This window comes from Panthera onca, chromosome E2 (assembly GCF_046562875.1).
Source record: "Panthera onca isolate mPanOnc1 chromosome E2, mPanOnc1 haplotype 2, whole genome shotgun sequence".
Taxonomy (NCBI): domain Eukaryota; kingdom Metazoa; phylum Chordata; class Mammalia; order Carnivora; family Felidae; genus Panthera; species Panthera onca.
In genome coordinates this window covers 42,205,175-42,233,022 of record NC_138353.1, presented here as the reverse complement: position 1 = coordinate 42,233,022, position 27,848 = coordinate 42,205,175, and the positions used below count along the sequence as shown (strand labels likewise).

General features: G+C 39.5%; 2 protein-coding genes across 6 annotated transcripts in view; both read left to right on the top strand.

Moving 5' to 3' along the window:
* Window positions 1–1,168: 1,168 nt before the first annotated feature.
* Window positions 1,169–25,558, top strand: NAE1 (NEDD8 activating enzyme E1 subunit 1). The gene is made up of 20 exons (XM_060650580.2): window positions 1,169–1,300; window positions 4,835–4,938; window positions 5,026–5,086; window positions 6,218–6,248; window positions 6,943–7,014; window positions 7,367–7,446; window positions 8,026–8,135; window positions 10,469–10,578; window positions 11,649–11,711; window positions 12,108–12,171; window positions 13,414–13,505; window positions 15,156–15,215; window positions 15,298–15,431; window positions 17,171–17,246; window positions 17,555–17,594; window positions 19,097–19,183; window positions 19,666–19,758; window positions 22,582–22,696; window positions 22,782–22,831; window positions 25,316–25,558. The coding sequence occupies exons 1-20, from the start codon at window positions 1,248–1,250 to the stop codon at window positions 25,423–25,425; spliced, it is 1,605 nt and encodes a 534-aa protein (XP_060506563.1). The 5' UTR covers window positions 1,169–1,247; the 3' UTR covers window positions 25,426–25,558.
* Window positions 25,559–25,786: 228 nt separating this feature from the next.
* Window positions 25,787–27,848, top strand: part of TERB1 (telomere repeat binding bouquet formation protein 1) — a 46,371-nt gene continuing 44,309 nt past the window's right edge. For 3 of the 5 annotated variants that reach the window (XM_078438851.1, XM_078438848.1, XM_078438852.1), the window contains exons 1-2: window positions 25,789–26,291; window positions 26,797–26,872. The gene's annotated coding sequence lies outside the window, so the exon portion shown is untranslated. Of the gene's footprint in view, window positions 26,292–26,324; window positions 26,873–27,848 lie in introns of those variants that run through there. The other 2 variants (XM_078438853.1, XM_078438849.1) reach the window with 2 other exon arrangements.

Below are 27,848 nucleotides of genomic sequence, written 5' to 3'. Positions count from 1 at the left end.
GCATTATTACCGTCAAACTGTGCCTCCTCCCTTGTCGCCATCCCATGGTGGGTTGGGATGGGGATCTGTGCTCATTTTCACCTTGTTTCAGGCAATTATTAACCTGAAGGTGCCTGTAGGATCTGGAAGATAGAGGGGGAAAGAATCCTCACCTTCCTCCCTGCTGTTTGATTGGCTTCCAGTCTCCTCTCCCTCTTCCTCTTGGAGCAACCCTCTTCCTTGGCACCCATCCTCACAGGGCAGCCATCCTCTTCCCCCCAAAAGTGGCTCTTTTCAGAAAGTAGAGGGCTTTAAATTCCTTCTCGCTTTTATGTTCACGGCCTCACAACCTGGCCCCTGCTGTCTATCAAGCCTCCCCTGACCTCTTCCTACTCTTTGTCTAACTCCCCACTACACCAAATTTCCTTTAAAGCCTCCATCCTGCCATGCCTTCTCTGCCTCCCAAGAATGACACCTGCTATTCCTTCTGCTTTAAAAGTTCTTCCTTGCCGACACCATGTGAAACATTCCTGGAGAGAGGAGGGGGGAGTGGGTGGAGTTCCTCTGTGCACCTTCCAGTACCCCAGCTTCCCTCGATTTATAGGAGGGCCACATTGTCTAGTAAGTACTTATTTATTGTCTCTCTCCCTTCTCAAGACCGTGAACTTCTCAAGAACAGGATCTCGGACTTCTTTGTCTTTATATCTGCAGTTGGGAGCAGCTAACTTTGTGGTTTGAAACAGGCCCTTGTGTGAGCTTGTTGCATGGAGAGGATGGAAGAAATGAGTGAACAATAATGATCATAATAATGAAAGTTATTATCCATTCAGGATTTTTTGTGAGTTTGGCTCTGTGTATTCAAAATCTCATTTAAGACCCGGTGATGGAGACCCATTTATCCCCAATGCACAGATGAGCAAACAGAGGATTTGAGAGGTAAAGAGCATATTTCACAACTAGTACGTGGTTAAAGACCAAATCTGCCTGATTCCAAAGCCAGAATCCCCCACAGTTACTGCACGTACAAAGTCACGGACTGGCAGCCTAGCAGGGCTGGAGCCCCGGGAAAAGACACTACTCTGGGTTCCGGCTGTGCCCGCATACGCCCCAGGTGTACTGGCGACGCGTGCGCAGTGAGGTAGTGGCGCCCCCTGCGGGCGGCGCGCGGGAGGCAGCGGCGACGAAGGGGCGCTCAATGCGCCTGCGCACTCGTGGAAGTGGTGGCGGTGTTCGGTAGGGGCTCGGCTGTTCGCGCGGCGGGTGCGGCCATGGCGCAACCGGGGAAGCTGCTCAAGGAGCAGAAGTACGACCGGCAGCTGAGGTGAGCCAGGGCTCACCGAGTCGGGGGGGCCGGCCGGCGGGCTCTTCTACGTCCCGGCCGGGCCTAAGCCAGCGGGCGGCGCGGGCGGGCCTCTTACAGGCCTCCCTCTAGGCCAGGGCGGGCAGTCCTGGCGTTGGGGAGCCGGCTCTGGGGGCTTCCCAGACTGGGGGCCCCTGAGATACCCTTTGAGGGTCGGGACTCCCCTTCTCCAGGGGGCGCGCCCGTCCGCCACGAGGTGTGCAGTTCGAGGTGCGCGGTCCCAGCGTCGGCGCGGTCACCAGGGCGGCAGTCGGCCCCGCCTCGCTGCGCTCTCACTCCTCATTTAGCAGAATTGGGGAATCGCGAGTACCCCGTCCTGTCTGCTGAGAGCGGCGCCGAGTGTTAGGGACAGCCAGCGCTGTCCAGTAGGAATATAATGCCAGTATTGTGTGAGCTGCATATGTAATTACACATTTGCTAGCAGCCACATTAAAAAAGACAAACAGGTGGAAAATACAGTTTATTTAAACCCACTATGCCTAAAATACACCATTTTAACACTTAATCAATATACAAATTTGTTAGGGATACTTTACTTTTTTTTTTTTTCCATATTGTCTTCGAAACCTGGCATTTTATACCTGTAAGCACATCTTAGTTCCGGCTAGCCTCATTTTTAGTGCTCAGTAGCCAAACGTGGCTACAGGCTACCTTAATAGACACTGAAGGTCTAAGCCATCAGGCAGGTCCTTGGCTAATTCTTCTGCCTTGCTTTTTCTCTTTACATTCCCCATTCCTTATTTATTGAGCATTTTCTGTATGTTAAGGCAGTGGAAGTAACACAAATGCTTGGTCCCCATCCTCTTGGAGCCCCCAGGCCGGGAGAAGTTACAGTATGTCCCTATGTCCCCTTGAACTCCCATTTGTACCTCCAGTCTACTGCTGTATTAAGAGGCTTTAGTCACTTAATTCTGAGAGCAGCTTTGAAGGCAGACATTCTCTTGGCTTTATAGATGGGGAAACAGTCTTGGAGAAGTTAGATAACTCGTCTGAAGTCTTCCATATATTTGAGCTAGGATGTAAATTAAACATAGGCCCTTCTGGAGCTCCTGTGTGGCTCAATTGGTTAAGTGTTTGACTTTGGCTCAGATCATGATCTTGGGTATGTGAGTTTGAGCCCCGCGTCCAGCTCTGTGCTAACAGCTCACTGCCTGGAGCCTACTTCAGATTCTGTCTCTCTCTTTCTCTCTCTCAAAAATAAATAAACATTAAAAAAAATTTAGGGGCACCTGGGTAGCTCAGTCGGTTAAGCATCCAACTTCAGCTCAGGTCATGACCTCACGGCTTGTGGGTTTGAGCCCTGCATCAGGCTCTGTGCTGACAGCTCAGACAGAGCCTGGAACCTGCTTCAGATTCTGTCTCCCTCTCTATCTGCCCCTACCTGGCTCTCTCTTTCTATTTCTCTCTCAAAAACAAATAAACATTAAAAAAAAATAAAAAATTCAAACAAACAAACAGGCCCTTCTGGCTTTTTCAGAGCCTGTACTCATTCACATCACTCTGCTCCCAAGCTTCTGGGAAAGGTAGCAAGGTGACAGAGCCCTTATAACCAGCTTGTGTTCTCTTATAAATTTTTAGCATTGCTTGTGTTTTGTTTTGTTTTGTTTAATTTTTTAATGTTTATTTTTGAGAAAGAGGCAGAGTGAGAATGTGAGCAGGAGAGGGGCAGAAAGACAGGGAGACACAGAATCCAAAGCAGGCTCCAGGCTCTGAGCTCTCAGCACAGAGCCCAACATGGGGCTCGAACCCATGAACCGTGAGATCATGACCTGAGCTGAAGTCGGATGCTTAACTGACTGAGTCACCCACGCACCCCAACATTGCTTGTGTTTTGAATGTTCAGTTATAACCACAGAAGACAGAGCTGAGAAGGTATTTTTACGTTACTAAGAAACTTTAACAAGAGAGAGTTTTTGCTGAGTCCAGTCCAGTTAAGGACCAAATTTTACTCTTCATGATGAGACTTGGCTATTGGTTTTAAAATGTCAGAGTGAGGCAGCTAGAAGCAAAGTTGTGCAGCTGGGCAACAATTAACAAGGCCTTGTGTTCCATAGCTAAGCCAGCAAGGGAGCAAAGAGGATTGATTTCTTGTGTGGCCTCTTTCTTGAAACATGTTACCTAGAGATGCATCAGCGTTCTCTTAGGCTCACTGACTACCCAAGTAGACATCAGCCAAATATGTCAGGTGTCTTCTGTGTGCCCTACTTTCATAGAAAAAAACCCCAGATGTTTCCAGTCTGTCTGGTTCTTCTGTGCTATTCCTCCTTTCATTTGACAGCTGTTCAGTGATCACTTACCCTGGGCAAGGCAGTGTGCCAGGCATTGGGTCTCCAGCAGTGCATATAGGGAGTCATCTGGGCCCTCATGGAGCTTAGAGTGGAATAGAAAGATGGATGTTCAGCAAATAAAAAACAGTTGTGATATGCTCTGGAGGACATACTGGCTACACAATAACAGGGAATCTGCTTTAGATTAGGTGACAGGGAAAGCCCATTAAAGCCTATCAGTCCTCCACACTGTAGCATTTTTCTAAGGGTTTGGGCTCCCCCTATACTTTCCATACTGACAAGAAAAGATAATGGGCTTTCTGGGTGAAGGTAACCAGGTTGGCCCAGATGCCATGGTGCGTGTGTGATCATGTACCTTGCCCCGTTAATGATATGCCAGTGTGAATCAGGTTATAAAATATATGTCTAATCCTTATTATATCTTTGTGTTTGTTAATGTATGCATTTTATGCATTTATTAATCATGCTACTAAAGTGAGCATTGGGTATTATATTTTTTTATTTTATTTTTTTTAGAGAGAGCGAGCAGGGGAAAAGGGCAGGAGAGAGAGTGGGGGTGGGGCTTGAGGATCTCAAGCAGGCTCCACACCCAGCATGGAGCCCCATGCAAGGCTCGATCCCATGAGCTGAGCTGAAATCAAGAGTCGGACACTCAACTGACTAAGCCACCCAGGTGTCCCTGGTATTATATTTTAAAGCACTCCTGTAGAAGTCAATGTGAGGCCTTTCAGATGACAATAATTCAGTTTTCTTGGTAAACCTTTTCTCACTCTTGCAGATGTCACAGTGGTAAATTCTATGTCAAGATCTTAAATATACTAGTCTATATAATTTAAGGAGAAATGAAATAGAGAACAGAATAGGTTTTAAGGTACTTCTATAATGTTAATGAATATATCTAAAGACTCTGTTCTGTAAGTTATCTGACTTGAAAAGGGTAGTGGACAAGGAGCTGGAAGGCAAGGTTTTTAGTACTGATTTGACCTCCTTGTAATCATGCATGCCAGGCATCAACCTGAGTTTCAGGTTACTTAGCTATATAATCCCCATAACACCTGCTGCTGTTCCTGTCTCACATGTGTGCTGTGGTCATCACAGCAGCCATTCTATGCAAGAACACTTTGAAGATCACAGGTCAGCATCCAATTAAGAAAGTTGCATTTGTATGAAAGTTTTAAAAATGTTGAATTTGTGTCTTGTTTTATAGGTTGTGGGGTGATCATGGGCAAGAGGCTTTAGAATCTGCTCACGTTTGCCTAATAAATGCAACAGCCACAGGAACTGAAATTCTAAAAAACTTGGTACTACCAGGTAATGTAGTTTTGTGGTTGTAAATTTACCCCTTATGGTTTTGAACTAGAAATACGTATTCTTGGCTGACTCTGTTTTGTCTTCCAGGTATTGGTTCATTTACAATTATTGATGGAAATCAGGTCAGCGGAGAAGATGCTGGAAATAAGTATGTTCTATTCTTTTCAAACACATGCCTGTTAGGGAAGGTGTTTATTATTTATGTATATATATATACACACACACATGTATATATATATATATATATATATATATATATATATAATTTTTTTATAATTAATTGTATTTTTTGGATTATAAGAATAATAAAAACTACCTTTTATTTGTATTTCTTGTGAGCTTAGTCCAGGTATATCTCTCTGTACACTCCACTGTCTCTGTAAAAGTGCTATTTTAAAGATGGCCTGTGTATCATTTTTTAAAAGATGATCGTAATTTAGCTTCCAACGCATTCCCAGATTTGGATTTCAAGCTCTTTTCAGGGACTTGGAGGCTGGAATCTCTCATTATATTTGTTAGTATGTGACAACAATGAGTACACTCAAGGAAAGTCAGAATTTAGTTCATATTGAACTTTGATATTGGGCTATAGTATATCCACAACAGCGTCCTTTTATTGGTATCTCTAAAGAAAAAGTTCCATTATCTTTGCTTACTTGGTTGGTTAGAGCAGTGTGTGATAAGAATAAGATTTCTTTTTTTATGGAGCCACGAATTTTGTGCTACAAAATGGTACCCAGCCTTAGATCTGGACCTTGACACGTGAAAAGGGTATGTGTGGGAAGAAGCTTGAATAAGTCAATTAGAGTTACCTACAAAAACAAGCAGTTCAATATAGCATTTCCCGTGTGGTCTGTGGAACACTGGCTCTGGGGGATGTTAATAGGTGCTAAATGGGTAAAAGTATTTCATGGTCCAATAAGTTTGGGAAATGGGCCAAATGAAGTTAAGCATTTCTATAAGATTTTAATGTCATGTGTATTATACATATTATGAATTTCCAAGGGGGAAATAGAACATATTGTGTTTCCTAAACTTTGTAAAACCAGGGAACTTTTTTTCTCTCATAGCATCTTATGAAATTCATATGCTGTGGTACACACTTTGGAAACATTGATATGTTAGCCTGGTCTTTGATTAGAAGTTTCATCTCGTTATCTTTCTCCAGCAAGGTTGTTATAACCTGTAATCAAAATATAGTTTGTTTCATAGTATGAATGAAATATAACCTTTCCTTTAGAGTCAAAGAAGCCCTTAATTTTTTTTAATTCTATTTTAGTTTTTTCCTTCAAAGAAGCAGCATCGGCAAGGTAAACATCAATTTATTACAGACTATAGTTGTGTTAAGCATCTCGTGATGCCACTATGTTTTGATTGCTTGAAGAGCTTTGACTTTGAAAGAGCTTATTATTTCTCTGAGAAAAAAGTTAAATTAGCTCTTTTTTTTAATATCTTGCAACTCTTTATATGCTTGGTAGTTTAAGAACTTAAAAGTACTGTTTTTATGATGTAACTTGTATTAAAGCTAAACCTTGAGTGATGTTAATGTTTAGAGGATGGACTATTCTATTTAACAAAACTTTTAACTAAAAGTTAGCATATCTCTTATTTTTGTGTATTCCATATTAAAAATCTTAAAAGGTATAATAGTCAACTTAGTACAATATTCTCAATGGAAATGACTGTTTCTTTGATTGTTTTCTCTTATATAGGATTGTAAATGTAGGAGCTTAGAGTGAACCTAGACTTGGTCCAGAATATCTCTGCCTGCTACCCAAGGTTTTCTGGTCATTTGCCTAATCAGAAAAGTAGCGTGCAAATAATTTAGTCGTTTAAATAATACTCTGGTTTGGCCTCAGTTTAAATACTATGAAAAGCAGAACTGTCATATCTATGCATGAAATTTGGGTAGTTTTATAGTATGTTTGCTTGATCTGTAAATTGAGGGGTTACATTTTAACCAAATTTTTTCTAATTCGAGTCAAATGCTTTGTTTTTAAAAAGAACCGAGCTCAAGCTGCCATGGAATTCTTACAAGAATTAAATAACGACGTCTCTGGGAGTTTTGTGGAAGAGGTATATTTGTATACACATTATTATTTCTGTGTAGAAATGTAACTTTTTAATAATTCAAAGCCCTAAGAATTTAGAATTTTGAGTTTATTTATTTTAATAATCTCTACAACCAGCATGGGCCTCGAACTTCTGACCCTGAGATCAAGAGTCACATGCTCTTCTGACTGAGCCAGCCAGGCACCACAGAATTTAGAATTTTGAACCTTTTGTATATTTATGTTTAATTGAGAGTTGAATTACTGAAAATTGGAGTCTAGCATGTTGCCTCATTTGTTCTTAAATACCTTAACTGTTTCTGACATGTTTAATGTGATTGTGAAATTGTTGAATTCTTTTCCTGTGTCCTATTTAGAGTCCAGAAAACCTTCTAGACAATGATCCTTCATTTTTCTGTAGGTTTACCATTGTGGTTGCAACTCAGCTTCCTGAAAGGTAAATTTTTATGATAATTTGTTTTTATCTTAGTGTCTTATTAGATTTGAATAGTTTTTGTTTTCTCTGCAGAGTCTATAGTTTTTAAAATTCTTAAACTCCACAGAAACCTTTAATTGGAAGTACTTATAAATCTCCAACATCGAAAAGATAGGAAAGAGAAAAGTACTGAGATGTGAAACTTTTCTTAATACATATTTAGAGCAGTTAAATTAAACCTTGGTTATTTTTTTAGTGAAAAAAACCTAGTTAGAATTATAGTGTGCTTGATGTATACTAGAGTTTTAAATACATATTTTCCTCTTTGTTATGGAAATGTCAGGAAGTGTCTTTCAAGAACATTGTCCCTAATACAAAAAAGAGGCTTTCATATCCCTCTAGTCCAAAAAATACACTTTCTGTGAGACTGCAGCCTTCTGGAATTGCTTGTTTTTCAGTGTATCCATGACCTGCATATGTAAATGTAATAGATCTATCTTTGCATTAATTAGTAAGAAAGTTCCTTTATTTTAATGTGCTTTCATGTTTGGCATATATACATTTGCTTATGGTCTTACTTATTGTGCTTTCCTTTTACAGTACATTACTACGTTTAGCAGATGTCCTCTGGAATTCCCAAATCCCTCTTTTGATCTGTAGGACATATGGACTAGTTGGTTATATGAGGATCATTATAAAAGAACATCCAGGTAAAACTGTTGCACATATGGTGCTTGCCATTGGTTGCTTTCGCTACAGTTTTAGAAACTTGACAATTTAGGAAGTCCGTTTTAAATTACAAAGTAAATTTGTAACAGCACGACTATGGTTACAGGTTCAGAGTGGCAATCAAAATCAACAGACGTTAATCTAATATTTCCTTTACTTAGCACTATAGAAGGATGCAAAGCAGGAAATACAACAGATACAGCTTTTTCATCTTATTAGGAGGCCCACCAGCTATGCAAGTCCCTAGCTTTTGCTTTTTTTTTTTTTTTTTTTTTTGCCTCCTAACCCGCATAGGGCACATAGGGCTGCTATAGGTGAGAGCCATGGTGTGTGGGCCACAGTGACACATAGACAGATGTCATACCACTTTTTCTCCAATCTTTCATTCCATTCTCATATTGACAATAGGCTCCCCCAGTTCAGGAACAGTTCTACATAATAAGCAAAGCATTTACCTTATTGTTCCAAGGAAACAGTGTTCTAGGAGATTGAGGTCATTCATAGGCAGGTTGGCATGAGCTCAAGAATGATATTAGCCTTTTACTTACAACTGTTTGATCTTAAATTATTGGACAGTTTTCATTCAGTATTCTGCATTGCTCTGAGGCAGGTACTCTGCTAGAGCAGTTGATAGCCACTGGTGTTGGTAGTATCACTGGGGAGTAGTATCTGCTTGGTAGTTTGGGAGTGGCTTGTGGGATAAACTTCTGGCAGGTGGTGGTAGGCTCTTTAAGAGTTGTAAGTGGGAGAGTGACAGGGTGAAAAATTTATTTCAAATGTGTCACCCTAAAGTGGAGTAGAAAATGAATGGATTTGAAGAGGTGAAAATTAGAGGCAAGTGCTGCTGTTAGAAAATTTCTGGTGGTGTAGCTAGTTGAGAGAGACAGAGACTAAGCCCCTGTGGGGCTTTTTTTTTTTTTTTTTAATTTGTTCAATTTTGAGAAACAGAGCGTGAGTGGGGGAGGGGCAGAGAGAGAGGGAGACACAGAGTCGGAAGCAGGTTCCAGGCTCTGAGCTGTCAGCACAGAGCCCGATGCGGGGCTCGAACCCACGGAGTGTGAGATCATGATCTGAGCTGAAGTCAGAAGCTTATCCAACTGAGCCACCCTGGGGCCCCCTGAGCCTCTGCCTTAAGGCAGATATTATAAGGATAGGGAAGAGGAGGTAGATAGTAATGAGGGTTAATATTGCTAGCTGTGTGCCTGCCTTAATGTGGATTATTTCATATAATCTTTCTAAAATTCTTATAAGGTAGATACTATTACACATCTGCTTTTTGCAGATGAGGATGCTGAGGCACAGAGAGATTAAGTTATTTGCCCAAGGTCACACAGCTAGCAAGTAACAGAACTAGGCCTAGCCCTAACCACTCACTGAAATTACATGTTCCTGTACTCCCCTCATGTGGGGAACTGTGTATGAAGTGATACCAGGACATGTGGTGTGACTGATGTTGGGCCAAGGAAGAAAGAAGTCAAGGATAGAGGCACCTGGCTGGCTCAGTCAGAAGAGCATGCGACTCTTGATCTTGGGGTTGTAAGTTTGAGCCCCACTTTGGGTGTGGAAGTTACTTAAAACTAAAGTCTTAAAAAAAAAAGTCAAGGATAACCATCAGCTTTCTAGAGAAGAGGTCTAGGAAGATGGTGATGATGTCTATTGAAGGCCACAGGAAGGGAAGGGTGGATTGTTAAATGCTATCTGAACACACATTTTATCAATTTTGATCTTTTTCAATTATAATGGCAAGATAATTCAGTTCTATTTTACTTTTATTAAAACTATAGTCAACTTATGATTTGTGCGTTTAGTAAAATATGAATATATATCTGTATGTAAATTTATCTCACCTGGCTGGCTCAGTTGGTGGAGCATGCAACTCTTGATCTCGGGGTTGTGAATATGAGCCCCACGTTGGGTGTGGAACTTAAAAAAATAAATAAAATCATGGGGCGCCTGGGTGTCTCAGTCGGTTGGGCATCTGACTTCAGCTCAGGTCATGATCTCACAGTTTGTGGGTTCGAGCCCCGCATCGGGCTCTGTGCAGCCTGCTTCGGATTCTGTGTCTCCCTCTCTCTGTTCCTCCTCCGCTTGCACTCTGTCTCTCTCTCTCTCAAAAATAAATAAAGATTAAAAATAAAATGAAATAAAAATAAATAAATAAAATCAGTTTCTTGGTTAAAAAAAAAAAATGAACAGAAAAAAACCTGTAGGCCCTATGCCCATTTAGAAACTAGATTTCTTAAATTTCTATAATGTAGTATATTCTAGAAGTATCACTAAAGAAGTTTATCTTTTGGGATTATTTGTTTCACAGTAATAGAATCTCATCCAGATAATGCATTAGAGGATCTACGACTGGATAAACCGTTTCCTGAACTGAGAGAACATTTTCAGTCATATGATTTGGATCATATGGAAAAAAAGGTTGGTAGTATATATAACCTTCAATTTATAGATAGATTAAAAGTTTTTTTTTAACCTAAGGTTTTTGAATTACACCAAAGTGAGAAAATACTATAAACATCCATATTCATGTCATCCAGATTATGTAGTAACAACATTGTACTTAATTGTTTTGAAATAAATTTGTTTTTGACCAAAATTTAAAAAGCTTTTTTATTGAAGAGAAGTTCATTAGCTGACTATATCTGTGTAATCAACACCCAGGTCAAGAAATTAGACATTAACATATCCCAGCAGACCTCTTCATGGCCTGTTTCTAAACAATTAGATGTACTTTTTAAAATAGTATGAATTTGAAGTGGGTGTTTGTTGAAATTGATTGCTTTTGAAACTTACTTTTAATGTTTGAAGAGTTACCAAGGCAACTCATATTTCATTATAGAAATAATGATATTTATAACAGACTATATAATTAAAGGAGTATGTGTTTTTTCCTACCCATGTATTAATTAAAATGTGGGTATTTGGTTATTTGTTTCATCACAAGAGACAGTTTTCTCAGTCTAGGATTGGTTTCTGAAATCAAGAGATTTGAGTTTTCTTTTTGGGTGGCAGTCGCTGAGACTGTTTTCTTGATGGGAAAATGGGGACCCACATAGTACAAACCTGGGGCGCCTGGGTGGCTCAATCTGTTAAGCATCTAACTTCGCTTCAGGTCATGATCTCACGGTTTGTGAGTTAGAGCCCAGTGTCAGGGTCTGTGCTGTCAGCCTGGAACCCGGAGCCTGCTTTGGATTCTGTGTCTCCCTTTCTCTCTGCCTCTCCCCGACTCACACTCTGTCTTTCTCAAAAATAAATAAACTTAGAAAAACTTAATCATTGTACAAGCCTGCCAGTTCAGGATTAAATTGGACACTGCTTATAAAACTTATAAAGCAATTTCATTAACCCAATTCATTTTCCTTCATCTGGAAGATGATCATATATATTATTGGATTTGTTGAAAATGAGATGGTTTAATGAAGAATAACTGTAAATTAATTAATGTTAACTAATACTGACATTTTCTTCGATATTTCTTTCATTTTTAGGACCACAGCCATACTCCATGGATTGTGATCGTAGCTAAATATTTAGCACAGTGGTATAGTGAAGTATGTCTTTTTTTAAAAACAAATTCCATATGTGACTGTATTTTCAATTTATTATAAAGGATTTCAGTGAAGGAGAGTAGGAGATTAACTTTTTTCCTTATGTGGTAATTGGGCAGGTGGGTGCTTTTCTGTTTAAATCTGGCAGTTCCTCTTTTGATACTGATACTTTTACTAGCGAAATCAAATATCAATAAATGTCATTCTGAAACTGGCAGTGGGGAATGTAGAAAAATGGCTCGCAGTTTTTGTTTTCTTTCAAGTCAGCCTCTGATTTCACTGAGGTATGTATTTGCTGATGAAATCTCATGTGGATGGGAGAATGGGGAGAAGTTTGGACTCTCAATTTCCATGTTTTGGTTTTTTATAACTAGAATTTAAAATTTTTAACCAATTTAGACAAATGGACGAATACCTAAAACGTATAAGGAAAAAGAAGACTTCAGAGATTTGATTAGACAAGGTAATATGATGGGATATAACTGAATGTTGTATAAAGTTTGAAAAACAAATTGATTGAAGTTGTTTATTGGATTTCTGTCAGCAGCTTTGTCAGACTGATGGCATCATGAGTTTTTATTTTATTTTTCCTCAGAGGAGGTTTGGAGCCACTCCTTGTATAGTTTTTAAAATGACTAATGATAGTTTCCTCATCAGTAGAGGAGGAATTGGGGGCTGCTCATAGAGTTGTTGTGAGGATTCATTCATACAGTAAAATCTGAAGTACATTTAACCATGTCTGATACAGAGTAAAAAATAAAGGTTAGCTACTAATATTACTAAAAATAATTTGAGTAACAATAAGCCTGTTTGTTCTTAAGTTTCAATATCCAATCCTTCTTTTAAGATCTGATAAGGTTTGGAGTGCCTGGGTAGCTCAGTCGGCTGAGCATCCGACTCTTGATTTTGGTTCAGGTCACGATCCCCGGGTCTGGGATAGAGCCCCCAGCTGGGCTCTGTGCTGGGCGTGGAGCCTGCTTAAGATTGCCTCTCCCTGTTTAAAAATAGAACTACCCTACGACCCAGCAATTGCACTACTAGTATTTATCCAAGGGATACAGGTGTGCTGTTTCGAAGGGGCACATGCACTGCAACATTTGTAGCAGCACTATCCACAATAGCCAAAGTATGGAAAAAGTCCAAATGTCCATCGACAGATGAATGAATAAAGGTGGGGTATATAATACAATGGAGTATTACTGAGCAATCGAAAAGAATGAAATCTTGCCATTTGCAACTACCTGGATGGAACTAGAGAGTATTATGCCAAGCAAAATTAGAGAAAGACAAATATCATATGACTTAACTCATATGAAGACTTTAAGATACAAAACAGATGAACATAGGGGAAGGGAAGCATAAATAATATAAAAACAGGGAGGGGGACAAAACATAAGAGACTCTTAAATATGGAGAACAAACAGGGTTATTGGAGGGGTTGTGGGAGGGGGGATGAGCTAAATGGGTAAGGGGCATTAAGGAATCTACTGCTGAAATCATTATTGCACTATATGCTAACTAACTTGGATGCAAATTAAAAACATTAAAAAACAACAACAAAAAAGATTGCCTCTCCCTCTGCCCCTTCCCCTAGCGCACTCCTCTCTCAAAAGAAAGATCTGATGAAGTTATTTCCATAATGTTAGGTAGAGAAAAGGGGTGAGAAGAAAAGGGCTATTTTGCTAGCCAATTTCTATTTTTCTAGGAATTCTAAAGAATGAAAATGGGACTCCGGAAGATGAAGAGAATTTTGAAGAAGCTATTAAAAATGTGAACACAGCACTAAATACAACTCAGGTATTAAATGTGTTGCTGAGGAGGGGTGCCTGGGTGGCTCATTTGGTTGATCGTCAGACTCTTGATCTCAGTTCAGGTCTTGATCTCAGGGTCGTGAGTTTGGGCTCCATGTTGGGTTCCGCACTGGGCGTGAAGCCTACTTTAAAAAAAAAAAAGTTTTGCTGAGCCATTCATACAAGAAAGGTGTTTTCTGAAGTCCTCATATGAAATAGTTGTTTCATAGACAACTGTTTCATAATTAGAAATTAATATCTATCATATCGATTGAATCTTCTTTAATAAGATTTTATATCATCCTTGTTAAAATGGGTATCAGTGCTTCATCATAGAGTAGTGATACAGTGATTCATATAAATTATTTGAAGTACATGATTTGTGAATAGTAACAGTTTGGGTGTAGGAATTTTATAACGAGGGTGATATTTTGCTGGTACGAAATAGGTTGCTCAAAAGTTAAATCTTATCCTGCATTTGCTTTTGATAGTAGTTGTTTGGATATAATGGAAGATGTTCTTAATGACACTGTAAAACATTATTTGTAAGATAACTCGGTTTATATGCCCTTTGTTTTGTTGTTAAAGTCTTGCCAGTGAGGTTCTTGGAAAATTTGGAATAACACAGCTGTTACTTTAAGATAGAATTTTCTTATAATTTAAAATGGCAAAAAATGCTGCCTTTCATATTAGGAAAGCACTTAGCTGTCATTACAAACTTTTTGGAGACAATGAGATCGTGTTGCTGAGTAATTAAAAATATGTGCTTTGTCAATCAATTTTCTAGGGTGATGAAAATGTTCTGTCTTAATTGAGGTGATTAAAAAGACATGCATCAAACTGTACATTTAAAATTCATTTCACTGAATGTAAAATTTACTCCAGTTAAAAAAAAGAACAAGGTTCTTATAGTTGGGGGACAGTGAACTAAGCAAACAGATAATGCACCAGGTGCTATTAACAAAATTCGAGTAGAACAAAAGGATGAGGAGTTCTAGGATCAGGTGGGGGCATCGAAGTGTTTTAAGTGGGGAGTGGAGTGACCTGATTTATGTTTCTGAAAAATAATTCCGGCTCTTGTAAGGAGAACAGAAGCAGACCAGTTAGGGTTTTGGTAAGAGATTTCTTTTTTCCACACAGCTGTAAGAGTCCAAGCCTACAATTTCGGTAGTTTTCATTAATGTATGATGATCTTGCCAGCATTACGAGTACTTAATTTACTATGTAGTTTTTGTCAGAGTTGTTGTCTCTTCTAATAATAACTAACTTAGAGTGTAAGGGTTTCAAATTTTTGACAAGATGGAAACACATGAAGGACATCACTACAAACCTAGCTTGGTAGTGATGTCTGAAATCTTTGTTATATCTTCAAATGTAACTATAATAAACAGGTTTATTTTGGCTCCTTTTGTACTCTAATCATGATGGAAGAGAATGGTCAGTCTTTAATGCTGACACCAGTGGGCAGAGGGGGACTTTCTTCCGTTCTTTTTCCTCATCAAATCTCCCGTCTGGTACTGATTCTTAAAAAAAGTCTAATAAGCACATCAGAAGTTTGTATTTGATTACTATGTGGAAATTCTAAGAACTTGTTTGGGGAAATAGTGAAAATACAGATGGACATGTTCTTAGTAAATGTATCATGTTCCTTTGTTAGATCCCAAGCAGTATTGAAGATATATTTAATGATGATCGCTGCATAAATATCACCAAACAGGTAACAACATAAAGTAAATAGTGCTGTCTTAACCTTTGAGTCAAATTCAGATACTGCTTAATGCTAACTTTTTTTCTTTTAGACTCCATCATTTTGGATTTTAGCTCGCGCCTTAAAGGAATTTGTGGCCAAAGAGGGTCAAGGAAATTTACCTGTTCGAGGCACAATTCCTGATATGATCGCAGATTCAAGCAAATATATAAAGCTGCAAAATGTGTAAGTCACTGTTTTCAAACTATGTAACAGAAAATCTGTTTATAGTACAGATGAATATATTTTACCACTCTATCAGAAATCAAATGAAAGTCTGTTGTAATTTGTCTGAAAATAAGCTTAAAAACTTAGGGGCAGATTTTTAAAAACAGATTCTATTTTTAGAATAGTTTTAGGTTGGGGCACCTAGGTGGCTCAGTCGGTTGAGCATCCGGCTTCAGTTCGAGCCTCACATCGGGCTCTTTGCTGATGGTTTGGAGCCTGGAGCCTGCTTCGGATTCTCTGTCTCCCTGTCTCTCTGCCCCTCCCCCACTCTGTCTCTCTGTCTCCCCAAAATAAACGTTAAAAAAAAAAAGGAAAAAGAATAGTTTTAGGTTTTTAGCAAAACTGAGCAGAAAGTACAGATGGTTCCCATATATACTCTCTAGGGGGCAGACTTTTTCTTTCATATTTCGTGACAAAAACCTAATATTTGAGCACTTCACTCTGCAATGAACTGTTCTGTGTATTAACTAATGTAATATTTACAACAACCCCATGAGAGAGGTACTATTACTGTCCCAGTTTTATAGATGTGGAAACTGAAACATAGAAGAGGTAATTTATTCAGAGCCAGATAGCTGGTAAATGGCAGAACCAGGATTTGAACCCATGCAACTCAGCTCCATACTTTTAACCATGGTGCTATAGGATCTTTTATCTGTAACTTAAAACTTTAAAGTCTTTAGTTTGATTAATTTTTAATCATAATGTTTCATAATTTAAAGAGTTTGTGACTAGATAGACACCAGCTCTCTAGGTATCACTAGCCTGAACCTAGATAGACTGTCATAAGTATGGGTCTCACTGTATATTACCCTTATGTAGTTTAGCACGTTGCTCATGAATCCAGGGCTGCTGACTTGGGCTCCTCAAGAACCAAATGATGTCACACAGAAGATCTCTGTTCTCTAGACATCTTACACTCTTCACGTCTGCTACATCTTTGTTGTCTTAGCCTAAAAGTTGAACTACTTAAAACTTGGGAAAAGACAACTGAAGATAGACAGAACTATGACTTCACACTGGAGATAGTACCATCTGATCATCTACAAGAGGGTGAAAATATAAATAGACTTAAAGTTTTTACATGAATTTGTAGATGGACAATTTTGAAGTATTTAACTTTCCTTGGACTTTAAGGAGATAAGTCATGTTCTTCAGTAATGTATTTTGTCAGGCCCTCTCAGAAGCATGGATCATGGATCCCTCTAGGAGGGTAGTTTTTAAGTTGCTATTAATTACAGAGGGAGCCCAGTTATTAGTAGATTGCAAGAGTCCATCACCAACACTGGGAAGATTTCCAGCCACTAACAGCTCTTGCTGGTAGGGTTTCCATGGCATTTTCACATTCTGTATGTTACCAGACCAGTATTTTTTCATGAAAAGGAAAGAGATTTTGTTTACTTCATGGTGATATTTAAATTTTGCTAATTTTAAGGGCGTCTGGGTGGCTCAGTCGGTTAAGCTTCTGACTTCAGCTCAGGTCATGATCTCACGGTTTGTGAGTTTCAGCCCCACATCAGGCTCTGTGCTGACAGCTCAGAGCCTGGAGCCTGCTTCACATTTTGTGTCTCCCTCTCTCTCTGCCCTTCCTCCACTCGTGCTCTGTCTCTCTCTCAAAAATAAATAAACATTAAAAAAATTTTAATTTTGCTAATTTTAAAATTTGTTAAAAATAGCCTTTTATTGTTCTTTTCCAGTTACCGTGAAAAAGCAAAGAAAGATGCTGCTGCTGTGGGTAATCATGTTGCCAAATTGTTGCAGTCTATCGGCCAGGTAAGCTGCTGAACTGAGTGCACTGTGTCTGTGATGGATGGTACAGCTCCATTTAGCTTGATCGTGTAAGTTGGGAGCTAAAAAAGTTTAGAGATAGAGGGTGTGGTACTGGTTCTGGGCTTCTTTAGAGGGATCACTCACTTACCTGCCTAATGAGAAAGACCTTCACTAAGCAAACAAGGTGTTTTTATAGTCCTCTTCCAGAGCTTGGGGAAAGCCTCCCCATCTCACAGTGATTGGGTTTGTGCTGCACCTCTCTTCATCTTCTTTTTTACACTGGAGTGAAACCTGCATTTATCTCTTTACAGGCACCAGAGTCCATTTCAGAGAAAGAATTAAAATTACTCTGTAAGTCCCCTTGAATTAATTTCCTCATTTTGCTTGATAAAAATGTGCCACAAAATGTTTGCAGAAATTTTAAATGTTTAAAATTTAAAATTTTCCATGGTCTCAGTGGTATAGATAATAATTACTGAGTAAGCTGCTTTTTTTTTTTTTCTCTTGTAATAAATAGAGAAGGCATTTTAAGACTGGGTCAGGTGTGTCTGGGTGGCTCAGTTGGTTAAACATCCAACTCTTGATCTTGGCTCAGGTCATGATACCGTGGTTCATGAGACCTAGCCCTGTGTTGGGCTCTGTGCTGACAGCACGGAGCCTGCTTGGGATTCTCTCTCCTCTTCTCTCTCTGCCCCTCCCCAACTTGTGCACACTCTCCCTCTCTCAAAATAAATAAACTTAAAAAAAAAAAAAAAAAACTGGGTCAGAGATAGAGTATATCTATGTATGGCAGTGCTAAAAAGACATGAAGGTCAATTAATTGAAAATTGTCATTGATACAGAATTATTTTCAGCTTACTACTATTAAATAATTTGGAAAAGTTTTATCTGAAGACTTTGGATGTGAAGTCTTGAGTCACATGTACATTGATAGTATTGGTAAATACTTACTTTGATCTGTGTTAAATGACTGTGATGGAATTAAGAATTTTGTCATCTAGTTTCAGAGTAGGTCGGCTCCTGGGGTCTTCTTGATAACTCCTCAGGAGACCCAAAGCATTTTCTTTTATTTAAGAATTTGTTTAAGAATAATAAAATTTGTTCTACATGCTGAGGATTTTTCCCTGTAGCTATTGCCATAAGCTTCTGCAAAAATCTATATTCTGTATGTCTCCATCCTTAAAATACATTTATCCATGTTCTCCCTTTAATGGCTCTACCATAGTGCTTGTTTAGGCCAAGTTTTAATGTTTTCTGCTACCACCAATCTTGCATCTTGTTTTTGCATTTGTGTTTGTTCTACTAGATTATATGATCCCAGATTAGAAGCTGGGTGTTGGGTATTTGAGAGTTTATTCTGTTTTCTCTACTTAGGGGTATGTTTGAAAATTTCCCTAATACAAAGTTGTTGTTTTAGAAAGTCTTACATATGCCAAGAACACAACATATATAATGCTCTCCTTTATGACTACTTATCCATAATATGGTAAACACTACTGTTCACTGAGTCCTATCAGGCATTGTGCTAAGTATGCACTTCATACACTTGCACATTTGATCCACAGAACAACTTTCATAGGTAATTTCATAGGTAATATTATCCCTGTTTTACAAATGAAAACAAGCTCAGAGAGGTGCCATCACCTTCTTACTCAGTGCTGAGCTGGTTGTAGTGCCAAGGATGTGAATTTCAGATGACTTGTCTGCTAACCATTAGAACTGAAGAGACATTTCTTCACATTTCCATGTCTGTAAAGAGTATGCACAAAATTTCCTGTTCTTAAAGTGACTTGTGATTTGGAATATTCAAATGTCTCACCTGTTTACTTCCATAATGTCTTCCCTGTGTTCAGGCACCAATTCTGCATTTCTTCGAGTGGTAAGATGTCGATCCTTAGCTGAAGAATATGGCTTGGATACAATTAACAAGGATGAAATAAGTAAGTGTGATAACCTTTTGATGCTAGGTTATTAATTTTAATTAATTTTAGAGATACAAATATTTTGTATATAATAGTATATGGTGATAATATACTCTAAATTTTATTCTATAAACCAAGAAGTAGTCCTACTTCTAAGTAGTTATAATTGCAAATTATGAAACTTAATATGTACATAAAATCATGTTTAGGTTACTGAATAAGTCATGTGATACGAAGATGAGCTAAAGTCAGAACGTTACTACATTAATAGATTATGTGACTATAATTGATCGTCCATAAGACCATTGGGTTTCATTTTAACATATCTGCCTTTGTTTTACTGTTATTTATCATTTTCTATTTTATTGTCACAAAATATTTAAATTTTGTAATAGAATTGCCTTGTATCCTGAAACTTGAGCATATAGTAAATGCAGTTCTGCATTGTTTTTATGTAATGAATTATCCACACTATACTGAAATTTTCTTTTTCCTTTCAGTTTCTAGCATGGACAATCCTGATAATGAGATAGTATTATACTTAATGTTACGGGCTATTGATAGATTTCATAAACAACATGGTAGATATCCAGGTAAGAATAGCAGTCGCATTATCATCTACAATAAAGTCTTGAATAAATACTTAAATTAAATTAATTCTTGAAGTTTCTTGGGTGTTTACAGTAGTGGTGCTTGAATTCTACATCGTAAACAATTTACACCTAGTTCATCTCAGTGAGGAAATACCATTTGTGTTTTAAGTATTTGCAGATGGTGTTTGATTCTAAACTATTACAAGGGAATGTTGGTTGAATGCATATAGAATAAAACTATTTTTTTCTGTCAGTTTCTATAGTTTACTTCTAAGACTCAGAATGAGTTTAATTTAGTGGAATGAGAAAGCCATAAAAAGTATGCTAATGACTTGAATTTTGTCTGTAAATGTAGTAATTGGAGAATTGGTATAAACACAAAGATCGTCAGTTGCCCAGAATATTTTTATTAAGATGATAATTTTAGGGGCGCCTGGGTGGCTCAGTCAGTTAAGCAACTGACTTTGGCTTAGGTCATGATCTCACGGTTTGTGGGTTTGAGCCCCACATCAGGCTCCGTGCTGACAGTGCAGAGCCTGCTTGGGGTTCTCTCTTTCTCCCTCTCTTTGCCACTCCCTCCACCCTCCCACCCAACCCCCCCGCCCGCCCCCCCCCCCCCCCCCCGCGGTCCCTCCTCCACATACACTCTCTCTGTAAATAAATAAATAAACTTCAAAGAAAAAAGATGATAAGGGCACCTGGGTGGCTCAATCAGTTGAACATTAGACTCTTGATTTTGGCTCAGGTCATGATCTCAAGGTTCTTGAGATCGAGCCCCATGTTGGGCCCTGAGTTAACAGCACAGGGCCTGCTTGAGATTCTCTCTCTCCCTCTCTCTGCCCCTTCTCTGCTCTTGCTCACAGGCTTTCTCTCAAAATAAATAAAAATTAAAAACAAACAAAAAGATGAAAATTTTAATTGTACCAGTTTACTGCACAGCAGCACATTCTAGGAATATCATAAAATCTGTTGCCCCAAATGTCTGAGTTACAGTCTTAATGAGCAAGCTTACCAAAAGAAAGAAAAGGAATAAACACCAAATATGTATTACTTTATGTGTATTGTTTGATTAGCTTGTATTTTTGGTTTATTGCATAACAAATCATCCCCAAACATAGTTAAAACAGTAAATTATTATCTTGTGATTTTGTGGATTGGCTGGGCTCAGTTAGGCAGTTCTCACTGGGGAAAGGGGAACTCATGGAGTTGCATGATGCCTGGGGCTGGAGTCATTCTGAAGGTTTCACTGAGCTGGACATCCAAGATGACATTTTCACTCATTGACTGGCACTTTAGTTGGGATAGTTGGAACTGCTTGGGGGCTAGTCAGGTATCTTTCTATGGCTAACTGGGGCTTCCTTTTAGCATAGTGTTCCTAGGGTAGACTGTTTACATGGTGGCTTGCTTCCCCAAAGTTAACATTCCAAAAGATCCAGGTGGAAAGTACAAGGTATTTTAGGAGTTAGCCTCAGAAGCCTTAGAACACGGCATCACTTACATCATGTTCTGTTGGCTTCACAGGGCCAGTTTAGATTAACAGTGGGATGGGACTACATGAGGGCACAAAGGAGCGTTCATTGGGGAGCCATCTTGGGAGACTAGCTACCATATAGAGCACAGGCTTCCAAGCTCTGTCACTTACTGTCTCTTGACCTTGGGTGAATCACTATTTCCCTTCAAATCTCAGTTCTCTCATTTATGGAATAGTGATAATAGTATTTACCAGTTTGTAAAGGTTATATAGGTAATGTATGAAAATCACTTAATACTATGTGGCACCTTGTAAGTATTTAGTAAAGGGTTGGTGTTATCATGAGGAAGAGTAGTGATAGTTTTTAAACTAGAGGAGCCAAAAAATACTGATATTTAAAATTTTTTTTAATGTTTATTTTTGAGAGAGAAGTAGAGTGTGAGCAGGGGAGGGGCAGAGAGAGACGGAGACAGAATCCAAAGCAGGCTCCAGGCTCTTAGCTGCCAGCACAGAGCCTAACTCAGGGCTTGAACCCATGAGCCATGAGATCATGACCTGAGCCGAAGTTAAACGTTCAACTGACTAAGTCATCCAGGCACCCCCAAAAATATTGATATTTTAAAAACACTTGAATATTACAGCAATTATATTTTTCCTTCCAGAAGAAATAATAATAGCTTGGAAATAATAATGTTTGGAAACATTACAGTTGAATCATTAAGAACTGCCTGGGCTCATATCCCAGTTTTGCTACTTACGAGCTGAGTAACTCAGGCAAATAACTTAATCTGTCTGTGCCTCAGTTTTCTCACCTATAAACAGGGATAATGATAGTACCTATTTCATAGGAGTGTTGTAAGGATTAAACCAATTAATATAAATGGTACTTAGAACACTGTCCAGCATTTATTAATTCAATAAATGTTACTTATAGCTATATGTCTTCAGTGTCATTTAATTTCCTGGAAATGGATAATAAACACCATAATATTTTTTAAACACCCTAATTTTTTATAAAGTGTGTAAATAAGACATACTTATTCATTCAATTCTTCCATCAGATAATTCTTGGACACCAACTATGTGCTGGATACTCTTCTAGATACTGGATATAGAGCAGTAAACAAAGCAGATTTGCCTAACTTGAATTTTTAATAGGTTTTAGATGGTTTCTTTGATTGTTACAGCTTTGTGATAGTAAATATTGGTCTCATGCTTTCTGTTATTTTTGTTCTTCAGTTTCATACCTTACTATATTGATTAGAACACCTAAAACTGGATTTTAAAAAGAGCCATTGGTTTTGAATTGCGTATTTACTTTAATGAAAATGATTTACATTATGTATTTGTAGGGGTATCTAACTACCAGGTTGAAGAAGATATAGGAAAGCTGAAGTCTTGTCTCACTGGCTTCCTTCAGGAATATGGATTATCTGTAATGGTGAAAGATGATTATGTCCATGAATTGTGAGTATTTTTTAAGGCATATGAGAGATAATACCTGTCCTGTCATAAGGCTAATCTAAGTTCACGTCTCCATCCTTTTCTGTAGTTGCCGATACGGAGCTGCTGAGCCACACACCATTGCTGCGTTCTTAGGAGGTGAGTTCCACAGATGAGAAGACTGGCATCTGTGGTTACACAGTACAATTATGAACTTTTGTTTTTATAGCTATTTTAACTAGGGAAGTCAGTGAAGCAGGATGTTCTGTTTAGTTTATTTCACTGGTCTTTCTGCTTTGCATCTCTCCCACCGCTGTCCATCTTAAAGTGAAGAGTCATTAATTTTTCTAAAGCATAGCTCTGATCATGTCTCTCACTTAATTAACCTTCTGCCCTGCCAGTAAACACATACACACTACAATGGTCTTCAGAAAACAAGTCCAGAGTCCCTTATTTAACATTAAAAATACACTGTGTTCTGATTCCACTCAGCCTTTCTGCCCTTGGTTTTTTCAAGTGACTTCCTTTTCCCCCAGACATGCCTTTGATTTCCTGTTCCTTCAATCCTTAACTTTCAGGGCCATTTGCCTTAAATCTCCTTATTTCTGGCACGTCTAAAATCTTCCTGTTCTTCAAGGCCCAACTGAAAATTACCATCTCTGGGGCACCTGGGTGGTTCAGTTGGTTAAGCATCCAACTCTTGGTTTTGGCTCAGGTCATGATCTCACGATTCGTGGGTTCGAGCCCTGCATCGGGCTCTGTGCTGACAGAGTGGAGTCGGCTTGGGATTCTCTCTTTCCCTGCCCCTTCCCCACTTTCTCTCTCTCTCTCTCTCTCTCTCTCTCTCAAATAAATACTTTTTAAATGAAAATTACCACTCTTTCATAAAAACTTTGGAAGTTGAAGAGTGCCTGGGTGGCTCAGTCAGTTAAGTGTCTGACTCTTAGTTTTGGCTCCGGTCATGATCTTACAGTTTGTGGGTTCAAGCCCTGCATCAGGCTCTGTGCTGACAGCAAGGAGCCTGCTAGGGGTTCTTTCTCTTCCTCTCTCCCTGCCCCTCCTCCACTTGCTCTCTCTGTCTCTCTCTCAAAATAAATAAATAAACTTTAAAACAAAAAACAAAAAACTTTGGAAGCTGGAAGTCCAAGGTCAGGGCCAGCACGGTTGTTTTCTAGGAAGCCTGTCCAGGGCTTGTAGGCGGCTATCATCTTGCTGTGTGCCATAACCTCTTTGTGCAGGGAGGGGAGAGGACAGATGGGACACAGCCTTTGGGGGTCTCTTCTTATATGGGCACTAAACCCTTTGTGAGGACCCCAGCCCATGACCTCATCTAATCCTGTTTACTTCCCAAAGACCTCCAGTATCCTCTTCACCTCCAAATATTATCACATTGGGTATTACAGATTTAACATGAATTTTGAGGACATTCAGTCCCTAACATGTGTGTTTTGTATTCTGCACAACACCATTGTATTCCCTCACTTCTTTCAGGTCTTTGTTTAAATGTTACTTTCGTTGCATGAGGCCATTCCTGACTCCTCAATTTAAAACTGAGTCCCTGTTCTTCCACTCATATGTATCCCCCTTCCTTGCTTTTTCTCCTTAGTCCTTAGGGTCATTTCTATACATTTTACTAATTTGCAAATTATCTTTCCCTTACTAGTTAAAAGTAAGATCCACGAAGGCAAGGGTTTTTGTCTTTTGTTCTTTATTCCTAGCGCCTAGAAGAGGATCTGGTATGTAATAGAGTCATATTTTATTGAATCAATGAACGTGAATATTATAAAAGATGAAGAATTTTTCTGTTGGTAGTTTTTTGTTTTTTCTATTGTTTTCTTTGAGTAATTGCTCAAAACTCACTACTGTATAAGTCTATTACTGAGTATAATATGGCAACCTGGCAGTATTTAATGTGGATTGTTTCCAAATTATAGATGTATTTAGAACAAATATACCTTTACCCCTGTTTTATTATAAAAGTAAAATATGCACAAGGTAAAATTCAAATGCAACAGAAGGGTGGTCTGGGTGGTCTTTGAGAATCTTTTCTGTCTATATGTATTTTTTTAAAAAGTACAATCAACCATACTACTGTTTTGACTTTTTTACGTAGTATATCTTGCCACCACAATTAAAAATAATTCATTCTTTTAATCTGTGGCATAATAGCCCAACGTGTGAATGTATAGGACAGATTTTTATTTCCTTTAATAACATAGTTATAAAAAATTGTAGTCCTTGATTTTGATGTGACTCAGTAAGCTTTGTTTTGGCTTATTTAAAAAAAAATTTTTTTAACATTTTTTTTTTTTTAACGTTTATTTATTTTTGAGACAGAGAGAGACAGAGCATGAACGGGGGAGGGTCAGAGAGAGAGGGAGACACAGAATCTGAAACAGGCTCCAGGCTCTGAGCTTTCAGCACAGAGCCCGATGCGGGGCTTGAACTCACAGACCGCGAGATCATGACCTGAGCCGAAGTCGGACGCTTAACCGACTGAGCCACCCAGGCGCTCCTGTTTTGGCTTATTTTTAAACAACTTTCTTTTTGGAACAGAAAGGTTTTCTTTACATAATTGAATATTTTTATATAACTTGAAATTTACCTTTTTCAAAGATTTGCTCTTCTCCTTTTTCCTTGCAGGAGCTGCTGCTCAGGAGGTTATCAAAATAATCACCAAACAGTTTGTAATTTTTAATAATACTTATATCTATAGTGGCATGTCACAAACTTCAGCAACTTTCCAGTTGTAGAATAAGCACCCTATGTCGTGTGTCAGTGATTTAAACCGTAATGGCCTTCAGGTTGTGCTCTAGTCTGTAAAATTCTGCTAAGGGAGAAGTGTTCAATTGTTTCCTTAATAAACATTGTTCTCATTTGTAATAATGTTGTCTTGTTCTCTGTGGGGGAGGGGAAAGGAAGCAGTCAATTTCTGGGAGAATAAAAGTTACCCATTTCTAATTGAGTTCATTATTTCTGGCTTGCTAATTAGTTACTTATAAAAATCTCTTGTGTTTCATTAGAAACAGCTTTAAGTGTATTTTTTCTTACAGTCTTAATTAAATAATGAATTTATCCCATGTGTAGATTTTAGCAAAGGACATCTTCCAACCATGACTACAAGAAAAGGCAGATATTTCAGATGTATAGTTTTATCAGAAAACAAAGACAAGAAGATTGGGAGAGAGGACTGAGGGCCAGGCTTGGGGCTCGAAGGGCCCCTTAACCCATGCTGTGCCCTGCTGCCACAGTCTCTGACCTGGTCTCATGGACCTGGAGCCGGCTCTCCTAACTCCTTGTGGTGAAAGCCCCTCTGAGCAAAGAAAAGCCCTAAAAACCCGGAGCGATGAGCTCAGAAGATTTCCCCTCCACGTTGTGACTTTCCACCACTCGTGGACACTGCATTCGTACTCTTGCTACCCACGACCCGCCCTGGGGACTTCGGGGTGCGTCTGTCTGTGGGGAGACACCGCGTGTGGGCGGGCGAGAGCGGCCGGAAGTCCCAGTTCCGCCCAGCGGAAGTATGCCTGGCCTGCTGAGCGGGAAACGGAGTGGAGCGTCTTGTTTGTAGGCGGGCTTCGAGGGAGGAAGCACAGAAACGGCACGCCGCGGCTTGACGGTAAAGGTCACGGCCTCCACTCCCTGCGCGTTCGGGCCCTGCCCTGCCCCCGCCCCGGAATCTGTCAGTGGTCTCCTGTGGAAGGTAGACTGCAGCCAGTAGGCCCCGGTCGGCCCTCACAGCGGCTGGGATGAGGGATGCCTCCCTATTCCCTTCCTAACCCGTTGAGGGGATTGAACTGGCCGGAAGGGGCCTTCCTCAGGAAGCGGCCGACCCCGGCCGCAGCCCCCACCGCAGCTCATGGGAAAAAGAGAATTGCCACGTACCATTTGGTCAGGCCTCTGGAGCCCGGCAGTTTCCGACCCTGATTGTACTTGAGGATCCAGAGGCCTCTCGCCAGATGATTCTGGTGTATCGGAGGGTCTGGGAACCACTGGTGAGGCCCTTTCTCAGACCTTGGGCCCGACCGCGTGGGCCACAGCACTTGAGCGGCGCGCCCGCTGCTCAGGAGTCGCCGGTGGCGGGGCGGGACTCACGCCCTTAACCGGTACCCGGTCCCTGGCAGGAGTTGCAGAGTCCTGGTCTAACACGAACCTGGGGAAGACCACTGCTCTTCGAAAGGAGTTCTCCCAGCTCTTTAGGTGAGCCAGGCCTTGGTGTTAATGAGTGCAAACTGGGAAAAGAGGGTGGGGGTAGCCTTCCCTACTTGGAAAGATCGGGCATCGCCTTCCTGTGCAAACTGGGAAGAGGTGATGAGTTTTAATGCATAAAGGCTGCTCCAGTCTACTGAGTCTGGGAATGTGAACGCAGAGTGAGCTCCTCGTACCCTCACTCAGCTTGTTTTCTGCACCTCTTATTTCTCAAGCTAAACTGTAACAGCAATTTTTTTTGCCTATTGGCCCTTTCCCCCTTGTCTCCCCTAGTTTCAGGAAAATTTCTACTGTGCGTGAGTCCAAGCTGGGCATCCACTGTCAAGAACTTAGTGACGGCATTTAGTGGTGGGATTTTCAGCCTGCCAGCCTTACAGAGAAAGATTTCATTTATCGTTCTGATATTTTGGGGTAGTACTTAAATTTCAAAAAAGCTTTTCATGTTAACATTTTCTATGCCAAGTAAAAGAGTAACGTTCAGATAGTTTTCTTGCTTAAATTTGAATTTAACAGCACTGTTTTGGGGAGTACCTTGAGTTAAACCTGTAAATGGAATAGTTTCTTCTGTTACCTGGAAAAATCCTTTTTTTCCCCTTGTGAGAATACAGCAGATAATTTTGCAATCTTGCTTCTCACAATTTGCATCTTCACTAAATTACTGAAAACACTGTCTGTTTTATTGAACAGATGCTTTTGTTTTGGGGAATAGTCTATATTTCATAATTTAAAATATAGTTTTATAATTATCCCTAGAAAGTGATAACTTGCCCTTTGCTGTTGATGTTTCTAAGCACTTAGCTGTAAGTAAATGACTTGTATTAATGCTACTAGGTACTTGGAAAACTTTAATTTTTTTTTTTTTTTTTTTTTTTTTTTTGAGAGAGAGACAGACAGAGCACGAGCAGGGGACGGGGAGAGAGAGAGAGCGAGAGAGGTAGACACAAAATCTGAAGCAGGCTCCAGGCTC

What these genes read in the sequence shown, in the direction of transcription:
- NAE1 (XM_060650580.2), top strand. Translation starts at nt 1,248, where the DNA reads ATGGCGCAACCGGGGAAGCTGCTCAAGGAGCAGAAGTACGACCGGCAG. An exon ending in GCAACTCAGCTTCCTGAAAG is followed by an intron (nt 7,447 to 8,025) that starts GTAAATTTTTAT and finishes TTCCTTTTACAG; the next exon opens with TACATTACTACGTTTAGCAG. An exon ending in CATTGCTGCGTTCTTAGGAG is followed by an intron (nt 22,832 to 25,315) that starts GTGAGTTCCACA and finishes TTTTCCTTGCAG; the next exon opens with GAGCTGCTGCTCAGGAGGTT.